Source organism: Staurois parvus, unplaced genomic scaffold (genome assembly GCF_062004578.1).
Source record: "Staurois parvus isolate SC_StPar_1 unplaced genomic scaffold, SC_StPar_1.0 ptg000009l, whole genome shotgun sequence".
In the NCBI taxonomy this organism is placed as follows: domain Eukaryota; kingdom Metazoa; phylum Chordata; class Amphibia; order Anura; family Ranidae; genus Staurois; species Staurois parvus.
Window position 1 is genome coordinate 12,183,227 of NW_028317805.1, and position 13,265 is coordinate 12,196,491.

Genomic DNA, 13,265 nt, shown 5'->3' on the forward strand with positions numbered 1-13,265 from the left:
TACCTATGGGCTAGCAGGAGACCCTGAGGGCTGCTCAGCCCTGAAAAGCAATATGTTAACACAACAGAAAAATTCACTGCAGATAATACATATTTTGGGCTTCGTTTCCAGTATATTTTGTGCCTGTCCATATATTGCTTCTTTGATATGAGCAAACTTTACAAATAGTCATAAATATGGCCGGTCTTTGGGTTAGGTTCCCAGTCTAGTTGGCATGACAATTATTGGTTTCTCGATCAGCCATGTGAAAGGAGATTTAGAAAAGATCCCACAATAAGATGGGCTTATGTCACAAAGTATTTTTTTTCATTTTGGATAGGGTGGGAAAGATATACCATTTCTGATGGGATTTAATTTGTCTGTGATCCAATGGGGAGATTTTGCCCGTACTTCCTGTCCCTCTGGATGTGGTTGTCACTGGGGCAGGAATTTCAACATCTTCATTTCAGCAAAAGTTTTGCAGTGTAGCTTAATTTGAATACACGGGATTCTTGGCTCTTGCAGGCCTTCTGCAAAGTTCTACAATCAACTACCACTGTTCTTATGGGCGGGGCCAGTGCTAAACTATTTTGCACCCTAGGCAAGACCAGCTACTTGTACCCCTGCTCCCCCCCCCCAAAAAAAAAAATAAATAAAAGTTCACCTGTATTTCTGCTTCACCCCTTCCCAGCACAAATCCTTCCTCCCCACCCAAATCCCCCTCAATCCCCCTCTACTAGCACAAATCCCCCATCCCTTCTCCTAGCACAATCCCCCCTTCCAATCCTCCCTATTAGCACAAATCCCCCCCCATCCCCCTGCTAACACAAATCACCCCTCCTAACACAAATCCCCCCCCCCCCAGCACCAGTCCTCTCTCTTCAATGCCCCCTACTAGTATGCATTCCCCCAAATCCCTCCTCTAGCTAAACCCCTCTAAATTATCCTTCCCAGAATAAAATCCTCCCACCTTATCCCCTCCTTTTAGCTCAAATCCTCCCTCCTACCCCTGACACATATCCCCCATTTCTTTTCCTAACACTAATCCCCCTCCCCATCATCCCCATTACCCTTCCCAGCACAAATAGCTTCCATCTCCCCTGCTGCACAAACCTCTCATCTCAGCACAGATAATTGTTACCTCTACCCCCCTCCTTTCATTGTGTTCTCCCAGACTGTAACTTACTGCACTTACAGGCGGGAAACCAGATAAAGATGGGGGTTGTGCTGTTCTCTCATTCCTGACAGTGGAGCGATCCTCCATACAGCAGATGACACAGGATCGCTCTGGGATCAGGTTGTACACAGTATGATTACCCCGCCCCCTATCTCCTTCAATGAACGCTCATCTCTCGGCAGCAGGGAGCCAGGGAAGGAATCGAACACTGAACATGCTGATGAAAGAGCAATCCTGTGGCATCTGCTTTATGGAGGATCACTCCAGTGATAGGAGAGAAGAGCACAGCCCGCACCTCCCGACTCTCTCCTGTCATTTCTCCTTTGCAGGCTTCATTGCTCCAGGCTGCTCTCTACTTGTCCCAGCCATGAGTGGGGGGATGGGAGAAGGCACTCAGCGGCCGGGCACAGTGTCCATGGAAAGATCAGCCTGGGGGGCACAGCTGAAATCTTGGGAGGTGTAGACCACCCCATTACCCCCCTAGATCCAGCCATGGCAGAGTAGGGAAACCAACGGCCTTGGCGGGTGCCTAGTCCTCCTAGTGGTAGCACCGGCCCTGCTTCTGGGTTGAATAGCATGCAACCTGTGATCTCAGGTCATCATGGCCAATGCCCCCTGGGAGTATCATATTGGCACCACTACTTGGAACTCATAAGCGTATTATAGGAGAAGTACAGCTAAAGCTCTTTTGGCTGTACTTCTCCTGTGGATCACAGGGGTGCAGTTTGTTCTGCAATCCTGTGACCCATTTTCAGTTGACAGCAGGCTAAAGTCTGCCGTTGGCTGACGTCACTCAAGTGGTCAGGGCTGGGGAAAGATCCTGACTTTAAGTTACTGCTCAGAGCAGCTGTGAGAACTCAGCGGTCATATTCTCAGACTTGGAGCCGGTGGGAGACAGTTGTGACATTGGACCGATGCTGCATCCTTGTAGGTAAGTATAATTTAAAAGAAGAAAAAAGCCACCCCACGATTCTCTTTTAAGACCAGCTGCTGTGGCTTAACTAGCAATTATTATTTAATCCTGTCATCATCTCACCATTCAGTTGAATACGGTGGGGTCCTCTGAAGGTAAACCAACAACCAATGGGTCAAGAAGGACCACTAAGTAGTAGCTACAAACGAGGACCGGCCTAGGCTGTCTGGGCTCACGCAACTCCTGAAAGTGTAGAACATTGACACCACTCTGTCCAAGACCCAGGACGAGGAATAGGGGAAGATTGTGTGAGGTCTCCATACTGGCCAAAACCTAGCAAGACTCAAGATATGTATAAAGGGTTTTTTTTTTTTAAAATAAAATTGTGTGTGATGGAGTTGTGTCAAAAATGCTAGACTACTGGGTCCTGTAGTGATGTATTGATTGGTAGGAGGAACTAGAGGCCCCCAGCCAGAGACGCACTATATGGCGCACAAGTCGAATAGCAGTGTAAAACCTCAGAGCTCCTCAAGAGATAGAGAGAGAGGTTTCAACGCAACACTCACCTGCAGCAATAGCCTTTGTTGGAGGGGAGGACCAAGGTGAGAATGGCTTGTCCTGCTTGCACAGCTTCCTGGGTTAGTCCCATCACATATCCTAGGAGACAATACACTGAGCGGCCAGAGGGTGAAGCTTGATCATTTACTGAGGGCTAGGCTGCCTGAACCCAGAAAAAAGGCCAGCTGAGGACACCAAGGTGGCAGTATGGACAATTGAACAGGGGATCTCTGCAAGAGATCACTGGATTCACTATGCTGGTAGTTATTTTTTTTTTTTTTTTAAAGAACTCTGCATAACAGATAAGGAGGGATGGGAAAAAAGTAAATATGGGTGGAGAGTGAAGTTCCGCTTAAAAGAATATGTAAACCCATTGTTCATATTCCTGATGTGTGCCTGCTGTACCATGTACTTGTATGAAAAAGTATCCTGTTCCCTTTGTATTGCTTTCCTTGTGTGAAATATTTGGTGTTGTTGCCAGTCCCTCTGCTTTCCTATTAAAAACTGACCACACTAGGCACAAGAACACAATGTAGTCAGTTTTGTAGCTAAGCTGCAACCCAGCCTGCTCTTTTCCAATGGTCAGATTTATGCTGCTCCCTCTCCATTTACTGGGAAGATCAGTGCAATACTGTTTCTCCTCCCTGAGCTCCTTATGCAGCTGAGAACAGAGGGTATGTGATCACTTCTAAAAAGGGGATTTATAATGTTTATTCTATATACACACAAATGTTTTGCATTTCATTTCTATTTTAAACCGAATGTGTTGTTTCATAAGGTGAGAATTTACATATATTTTCCTAGATTGTAAGCTCGAAAGAGCAGGGCCCTCGATCCCCTCATGTTTTGCATTGTATTGGTATTGTTCTGTCACATGTTCTGTCCCCCTTTTGTAATGTACAGCGCTGAGCGAACTATTGGCACTTTATAAATACTGTATAATAATAATATATTTTAACATTCATTTACAGGGTGGCTCTTGTCTGTGAATTACAGAAGTGACAAGGTTGTCGTAAAACATTCTGCAACACTTTGCAATCTCCTTAAATGGGGGCACAGTTGGGGTTTCTTCCCCCAGTGGGGGGATAGCTGCAGCTAGTGAGATTCTCTATGCCGTAATGAGATGTTCAGGGAAGCAGCACCGAGAGAGCAGGAGCCAGCAGCACTGAAAGTTGTAAACTGCAGGTGCTGGGGTAAATCGTTCACTGAGGAATGTTTATTTCATTGTTCTCAATGTGTTAAGGTAAAAATGCTGAGGTTTTAGTACTACTTTAATGATGAACCCAGTTTTGGCCCCCGGAGGACATAAAACAGCCTGAGCAAGTATGGGTAGTTGAACTACTGGGACTAGTACAGCGAAGTGATGCTGAATCTCCCAGTAATCCCCAGTGGGCTGCACCACTATACATTGTTAGAGTCAAATTATGACAAATGAATGGAGCTAATAAATGGAGAAAAGATCGTTCTAGGAATGAGCGGCAAGAAAATTGGACGGGATGCATACAAACCACTTCTAATACTTGATACATACAAGAAACATTAGGCACTGCAGCGTCCTATAGAAACTGTGTACAATTGCAGTCAATGCCAAGCTAACAGTACGCTTTTCTCTCTCCTAGACCCTGAAAGTTTAATGCAGGCATTGGAGGATCTGGATTACCTGGCAGCCCTCGACAATGATGGAAATCTCTCTGAATTTGGAATAATTATGTCTGAATTTCCACTGGATCCACAGCTGTCAAAATCTATTTTAGCTGCCTGCGAGTATGACTGCGTGGATGAAATGCTCACGCTGGCTGCCATGGTTACAGGTATTGTACAAGGAAAACAATAGGGACTTCTTCTGTGCATGCTAAACAGCGGACGTTTCCGCCACGAGCGCGGAGAGAGCTGGGGGGGCCCCCATCCTCAGGCCAGCGCCTGCCTCTGGAATGGGACCGTGCAAACACGGCCTCTAAAAGTGTATTTGTATGCAAATTAAAGGTACGGCGAGACAATTGCGGTTTCGATAGAACAGATGACACCGATATAGCAATTTTAGCACGCCGTAAAATAAAAAACACTTGGTACGGGAAATGTGGCGGCGCAGATCATGAGTGAGATTGCTTTGTCCTGCTGCTATCTGGAGCTGTAAATATTGCAGAGTATGTGAAAAAAATGAACCAAACCGATGACACGACTTGATGACAGATTACAGCAGCAGAGTATGGAGAAAATAACTGCAATAAGTGCCGCTGGGGTCATAGCTGGGAAGGAGTCAGGCCTTGTTCACATAGGCAGTAAAAGGATGTGCTCAGCATGCGTCCCGGGCACCTGCCAAGTCCCCCATCCCCCCAAACCTTGGAGCAAAAAGCAGCATTGAGTCAAAGCTGCATGTCGGAGAAATGGACGCTTCGATCGCCGTCTGGTACACCTGGTGCAACTCAAATACTGAAAGTCCATTGGTTTTCATTGCAGCCCCAGTAAGGAAGAAGCAAAATTCGACAGCACTCACCCCCGACACCCAGCGCTGAGGGCCTAGTAAACGGACTTCTAGTTTATAATGAAAACAAAGGGTTAAAGTGTTACTAAACCCACAACAGTAAAATCAGTCTGTATATGCAGCAAAGGATGCTTGTTATACTCACTGTGGAACCTAAGGCTGTTTGATCCTGACTTCTCTGATCCTCCCCTTCTTCCAGTGTCTTCTTATTATCTCCTGATAAGATATATCGTGTGGAGTCACTCTGCACATGCTCAATTTGGTGTGTATTGCTAGAGAGGTTTTTTTTTTTTTACTTGGGAGAGTGCATGTGATCAGCACAGGGCCAATCAGCACTGTCCAGACAGGTCAGGGGTTCTGCATTCTCCTAGAGAACTCCTCCTACAAGCTGTAACCAGTGCTCTGCTGGACACTGATAGAAGTCACAAGACTGCTCTACCTGCTGATGACAAAAGGTATTTAGCAGTTTATATTTACTAAAATAATTGCACTTCCATGTTCTGTATACTGTGGAAGACCAGATATAGTGAATGCAGGATCCTGGGAGACCAGATATAGTGAATGCAGGGTCCAGGGAGACCAGATATAGTGAATGCAGGGTCCAGGGAGACCAGATATAGTGAATGCAGGGTCCAGGGAGACCAGATAAAGCGAATGCAGGGTCCAGGAAGACCGGATATAGTGAATGCAGGGTCCAGGGAGACCGGATATAGTGAATGCTGGGTCATGGGAGACCAGATATAGTGAATGCAGGGTCCTGAGAGACATGATATAGTGAATGCAGGGTCCGGGGAGACATGATATAGTGAATGCAGGGTCCGGGGAGACATGATATAGTGAATGCAGGGTCCGAGGAGACCGGATATAGTGAATGCAGGGTCCGAGGAGACCGGATATAGTGAACGCAGGGTCCAAGGAGAGCGGATATAGTGAACGCAGGGGCCTGGGAGAGCGGATATAGTGAACGCAGGGTCCTGGGAGAGCGGATATAGTGAACGCAGGGTCCTGGGAGAGCGGATATAGTGAACGCAGGGGCCTGGGAGAGCGGATATAGTAAATGCAGGGTCCTGGGTTTAGTAACGCTTTAAAGTAGAGTAAAAGAAAGGGTAAGGGGCTCACACAAAAATTCTTTCCTTTTGAAGTTTGATCCATGTTCACATCGTGCTTCAGAGGCTACTGACACCGCCTATTTTAACCTAATTTTTGCCAACAAACACGCCACAACTGCCTGCATTGCGTGTGGTTCTGGGGTGTTTGCAGCTCTTTCCAATTTGTTGCGTTCACTACATAATGATTAAAAAAAACAAACCGGAGAGAGCAAACACCTAGTTCTTTACCAGAGATTTCATGTGTAAAAACATAGTGACAAAATGGGTCCTCACAAAAGTGGAAGGTACAAGAGCACAAAAACTAAGAGACGCCATGCAGTGCAGGAATCATGTAATCCAACATACAACCCTGCTATGCTGACAAGCTGATGCGGTCTAGGGCGCACCGCCTTCTTCAGAGCTAGGCTGACTTTGCCAAGGGTGTGATGCTTTGCGTCTTTAAATACTCTTGTCTACTGCCTATTGCAGTTTAAGGGGGGATGTTTGCGTGGTTGAGCCACATTTTTGTCACCCGCCAATTTTGTCACTCCCCAAATTCACATCTAAATGAATCCATCTTGTGGTAAACCCTCTGTATTCACTCTGGTGAAGTCTTCTCTTGATTGTTGACTTTGACACACATACACCTACCTCCTGGAGAGTGTTCTTGATCTGGCCAACTGTTGTGAAGGGTGTTTTCTTCACCAGGGAAAGAATTCTTCAGTCATCCACCACAGTTGTTTTCCGTGGTCTTCCGGGTCTTTTGGTGTTGCTGAGCTCAACGGTCCGTTCCTTCTTTTTAAGAATGTTCCAAACAGTTGTTTTGGCCACGCCTAATGTTTTTGCTATCTCTCTGATGGGTTTGTTTTGTTTTTTCAGCCCAATGATGGCTTGCTTCACTGATAGTGACAGCTCTTTGGATCTCATCTTGAGAGTTGACAGCAACAGATTCCAAATGCAAATAGCACACTTGAAATGAACTCTGGACCTTTTATCTGCTCATTGTAATTGGGATAATGAGGGAATAACACACACCTGGCCATGGAACAGCTGAGAAGCCAATTGTCCCATTACTTTTGGTCCCTTAACAAGTGGGAGGCACATATGCAAACTGTTGTAATTCCTACACCGTTCACCTGATTTGGATGTAAATACCCTCAAATTAAAGCTGACAGTCTGCAGTTAAAGTACATCTTGTTTGTTTCATTTCAAATACATTGTGGTGGTGTATAGAGCCAAAAATGTTAGAATTGTGTCGATGTCCCAATATTTATGGACCTGACTATATATATATATATATATATATATATATATATATATATATATATATATATATATATATATATATATATATATATATATATATATATATATATAGTGGGCACTCGCTTCAAATGGTAGAGCTTCTTCCAAGCACACAGCAACTCGCTTCTTTTTAAGGGCCTTTTTGCCCAATTTTATTTACAAGAAAGTTCAACAAAAATGCTTCCCACGCAGGGGTATCCACCATCAAGCAATACCAACCAAAGATTCAGCCTCCTGGCTTGTACACAGTTCACTGTCTGCCTCCTGCAGACTCTTCCCAAAATATGTCACTAGCACACAGCTAGTCTGGCTTCCACCTGACTCCAAGGCAGAGACCTCCCGTCTGCCGGGGTGGAGCCCTCCTGACTCCGTTTGCCGGGGTGGAGCCCAGAACCATGGTTAGGCCTCTACAAAAAGCCCTGCACACACCTGTGCAATCAGTGGGCTGGGGGTTCTCAAAACATGGACCCCGGATTGGAGATTTCATCCCTCCCAGATCTCTTTGAAATCTCCAGGCTCCAGATCCCAAAACAAACTTAATGAATAAATGAGGAAACCGAAAAGTCAGTTTCCTCTGCAATACATTAACTCTCTGGAGCCCCTCAACCTGCCTGGTTGAGAATCCAGGGTTTTCAGCTTTATTTTGACCGTGGCAGGACACCGCACTGCCACAATATATATATATATATATATATATATATATATATACAGTCATGGCCGAAATTGTTGGCACCCTTGATATTTCTCCAGGAAATCATGTATTTCTCACGAAACGTATTGCATTAACACATGTTTTGCTATACACATGTTTATTCCCTTTGTGTGTATTGGGACAAAACAAAAAAAGGGAGGAAAGAAAGCAAATTCGACATAATGTCACACAAACCTCCAAAAATGGGCTGGACAAAAGTATTGGCACCCTTTCACAACTGCGGATAAATAAGAATGTTACAAGCATGTGATGCTCCTGTAAACTCACCTGGGGCAAGTAACAGGTGTGGGCAATATAGAAATCACACCTGAAAGCAGATAAAAAGGAGAGACGTTCACTTAACCTTTGCATTGTGTGTCTGTCTGTGCCACACTAAGCATGGACAACAGAAAGAGGAGACGAGAACTGTCTGAGGACCTGAGAACCAAAATTGTGGCAAAATATCAACAATCTCAAGGTTACAAGTCCATCTCCAGAGAACTAGATTTGCCTTTGTCCACAGTGCGCAACATTATCAAGAAGTTTGCAACCCATGGCACTGTAGCTAATCTCCCTGGTCGTGGACGGATGAGGAAAATTGATGAAAGATTGCAACGCAGAATAGTCCGGATGGTGGATAAGCAGCCCCAAACATGTTCCAAAGACATTCAAGCTGTCCTGCAGGCTCAGGGAGCATCAGTGTCAGCGCGAACTATCCGTCGACATTTAAATGAAATGAAACGCTATGGCAGGAGACCCAGGAGGACCCCACTGCTGACACAGAGACATAAAAAAGCAAGACTACAGTTTGCCAAAATGTACTTGAGTAAGCCAAAAGCCTTCTGGGAAAACGTCTTGTGGACAGATGAGACCAAGATAGAGCTTTTCGGTAAAGCACATCATTCTACTGTTTACCGAAAACGGAATGAGGCCTACAAAGAACAAAACACAGTACCTACGGTAAAATATGGTGGAGGTTCAATGATGTTTTGGGGTTGTTTTGCTGCCTCTGGCACTGGGTGCCTTGACTGTGTGCAAGGCATCATGAAATCTGAGGATTACCAAAGGATTTTGGGTCGCACTGTAGGGCCCAGTGTCAGAAAGCTGGGTTTGCGTCCAAGATCCTGGGTCTTCCAGCAGGACAATGACCCCAAACATACGTCAAAAAGCACTCAGAAATGGATGGCAAAGAAGCGCTGGAGAGTTCTGAAGTGGCCAGCAATGAGCCCAGATCTAAATCCCATTGAACACCTGTGGAGAGATCTTAAAATTGCTGTTGGGAAAAGGTGTCCTTCCAATAAGAGAGACCTGGAGCTGTTTGCAAAGGAAGAGTGGTCCAAAATTCCGGGTGAGAGGTGTCAGAAGCTTATTGATGGTTATAGGAAGCGACTGATTTCAGTTATGTTTTCCAAAGGGTGTGCAACCAAATATTAAGTTAAGGGTGCCAATACTTTTGTCCAGCCCATTTTTGGGGTTTTGTGTGACATTATGTCATATTTGCTTTTCTGCCTCTGTTTTATATTTGTTCCAATACATACAAAGGGAATAAACATGTGTATAGCAAAACATGTGTTAATGCAATACCTTTTTTGTGTGAAATACTTGATTTTCAGGAAAAATATCAAGGGTGCCAACAATTTCGGCCATGACTGTATATATATATATATATATATATATATATATCAATATTTAAAAAAAAAATGACAGACAGCCATACACTGATAGAGGTTCAGCATGGACCAGACGAATTTCAATCCGTGTATGGTTGTCCCCGCTTGATAGAGGTTGATTGTATGATTGACAAAGGACATGTTGGAAAGCTTTTCTTGCTCAGTAGCTGCAGCCTAATCGGTGTATTCTGATAGCAGCAGGTACAGATGTCAAAATACAGTGCTTGGTAGGCAGGTGGGGGGGGGGGGAATTGCTCCATCGATCTGGTTTGTGTGAAAGGAGGAATCTCTTGGTTTATACCCACAGTGTATGGTCAGCTTAAAGCAGAACTAAACCCATTTAATATTTTCCAAAAACATTTAAACTCAAGGCATGCCGTAAATAATAACCGTCACAGTTGCTTGTGCTCTCAACAGAACTGTGAAGCTATCAAATGGCTGACCTAACTAATCACATGTGCAGAATGGCAACTGCAGATCAAACAGAGGCTAAGATGGCAGCTTCCTTGGCTGTAGAGGATAGGAGAGTTTAGTTCTGCTTTAATGACGGGTTAAAACCTGATTGTTTTTTTTCTTGTCCTGCCAGGGGAGAGTTGATTGCCCTCCCTGCTCTGGAAACCCAACACAAAAATCTCTTTGAAAGTGACCAGAGTGAAGGAAAATCCCAGCTAAAGCTGGCCATAGACTATTGGAATCCTCCATCCACACAATATATCAGGAATTACACTGAATGGGCTCAGCTGGGTCATGTGGAAGAGTCCTAATAAAGAACTTGTAACCAATCACATGTTAAAGTATAATTAAGTGCACTTTTTTTTTTTTTTGCTGTTCCCATTAGGGAGATTCAGCCTCTCTTTGTCTTGTCTACAGTTTGCCACCCAGAGCAAAAGAAAATCCCAAATTTGAGTTGTCACCAGAACAGGAATAGGGGGGAAATCTTCCCATTGGGACACTCTTTCTGGTGACACCCTGGGATTCCCTCACTTTGGAGGTATTTCCTCTAACTTCCTGTTTGGCCATGAGACTGGAAGTGAAGGGAAATCTCCCCAATGGGACACAGATGACAATAAAACTGACAGGGGTTATAGCTCTCACTCTATCCACAATGTCTTCAGTGTTACTAAACCCCGGACCCTGCATTCACCATATCTGGTCTACCCGGACCCTGCATTCACCATATCTGGTCTCCCTGGACCCTGCATTCACTATATCTGGTCTACCCGGACCCTGCATTCACTATATCTGGTCTACCCGGACCCCGCATTCACTATATCTGCTCTCCCCGGACCTGCATTCACTATATCTGGTCTCCCCGGACCCTGCATTCACTATATCTGGTCTCCCAGGACCCTGCATTCACTATATCTGGTCTACCCGGACCCTGCATTCACTATATCTGCTCTCCCCGGACCCTGCATTCACTATATCTGCTCTCTCCGGACCCTGCGTTCACTATATCTGGTCTCCCCGGACCCTGCATTCACTATATCTGGTGTCCCCGGACCCTGCATTCACTATATCTGGTCTCCCCGGACCCCGCATCCACTATATCCGATCTCCGAGGACCCTGCATTCACTATATCTGGTGTCCCTGGACCCTGCATTCACTATATCCGGTCTCCCCGGACCCTGCATTCACTATATCTGGTCTCCCCCGGACCCTGCATTCACTATATCTGGTCTCCCAGGACCCTGCATTCACTATATCTGGTCTCCCCGGACCCTGCATTCACTATATCCGGTCTCCCCGGACCCTGCATTCACTATATTTGGTCTCCCACAGTACACACAACATGGAAATGCAATTGTTTTAGTAAATATAAACTGCTAAATACCTTTTCTCAACAGCAGTTAAAGCAGTTGTGACTTCAGCAGAGCATTGGTTAAAGCTTATAGGAGGAGTTTTCTTTCTGCTCTAGAAGAATGCAAAAACCCCTGACTCTCTGTCTGGACAGTGCTGATTGGCCCTGTGCTGATCACATGCACTCTCCCAAGAAAAACCTCTCTAGCAATACACACCAAATTGATCATGTGCATGTGGCTACAGGTGCAGTCTGTCTTATCAGGTGGGCATTTGAACAAGAGGAGGAGCAGAAAAGACAGGATCAGACATCTTTTACACAATGCAGAGGATTAACCCTAGATTCCACAGTGAGTATAACAAGCATGCTTTACTGCATATACAGACTGATTTTACTGTTGTGGGTTTAGTAACACTTTAAGGCTGCAGGGTATAGTCCTAGCGGCTGCTTCACCTGTATACTCACATTGTATACAGCGGGTCGCGTCACCTCTGTATACTCGCATTGTATACCGTCATATATAATGGCAGCAGAGGGTCGCGTCACCTCTGTATACTCACATTGTATACCTCCATATATAATGGCAGCAGAGGGTTGCGTCACCTCTGTATACTCGCATTGTATACCTCCATTTATAATGGCAGCAGAGGGTCGCGTCACCTCTGTATACTCGCATTGTATACCTCCATTTATACAGTAATGGCAGCAGAGGGTTGCGTCACCTCTGTATACTCGCATTGTATACCTCCATATATAATTGCAGCAGAGGGTTGCGTCACCTCTGTATACTCGCATTGTATACCTCCATATATAATGGCAGCAGAGGGTTGCGTCACCTCTGTATACTCGCATTGTATACCTCCATATATAATTGCAGCAGAGGGTTGCGTCACCTCTGTATACTCGCATTGTATACCTCCATATATAATGGCAGCAGAGGGTCGCGTCACCTCTGTATACTCGCATTGTATACCTCCATATATAATGGCAGCAGAGGGTCGCGTCACCTCTGTATACTCGCATTGTATACCTCCATATATACAGTAATGGCAGCGGAGGGTTGCTTGGCTTTCATTACTGTCTGCATGGTGCAGCAATATGAAAGATGGTGGCTGCATATAATGGGATTCAATGAAAGGAGGGTAAAGGTCAGAATCTTCCATGTACTCCTAGACATACAAGGCTGTATAGTTCTGGAAGTCTCTGTATTAATAATCCTGCAGTTGTCTGCCTGTGTGGGGTCATTAGGGTAAATGGGGGCACACAGTACAGCTATCTATGATATATGGTGGTGTTTAGCCATGGATTAGTGCCACCTAGTGATCACAAGCAATGATTGCACCTGCAGCTTCTGATCCCAGCTAGAGGAGAACAAACTGGGGAATTGTCATGAAGAAGAGAGCGCTCGCAGCGCTTCACTTACTGGATGAACAGACATGGGTCTTCCCTGGTCTGCCAATATTTGGATCAATGATGCAGTGCCACACTAAATATATTCTGGTTGTCCCTGTGTTTTATCCTGTGCAATCTCTGGTATATTCGGCTTCTCTTGGGGTGCTGGAGAACAAAAGGTGCAGAAACCACCAATTTTTCCACTGCT

At 45.2% G+C, this 13,265-nt stretch overlaps 1 protein-coding gene across 1 annotated transcript in view; it reads left to right on the forward strand.

Annotated features, from left to right (window-relative positions):
* The window catches only part of DHX32 (DEAH-box helicase 32 (putative)), a 133,696-nt gene that overhangs the window by 108,751 nt on the left and 11,680 nt on the right, over positions 1-13,265 (forward strand). Inside the window, exon 8 of the mRNA XM_089669623.1 lies at positions 4,247-4,438. Within this exon, the coding sequence (XP_089525749.1) occupies positions 4,247-4,438 (192 nt within the window). The remainder of the gene's footprint in view (positions 1-4,246; positions 4,439-13,265) is intronic.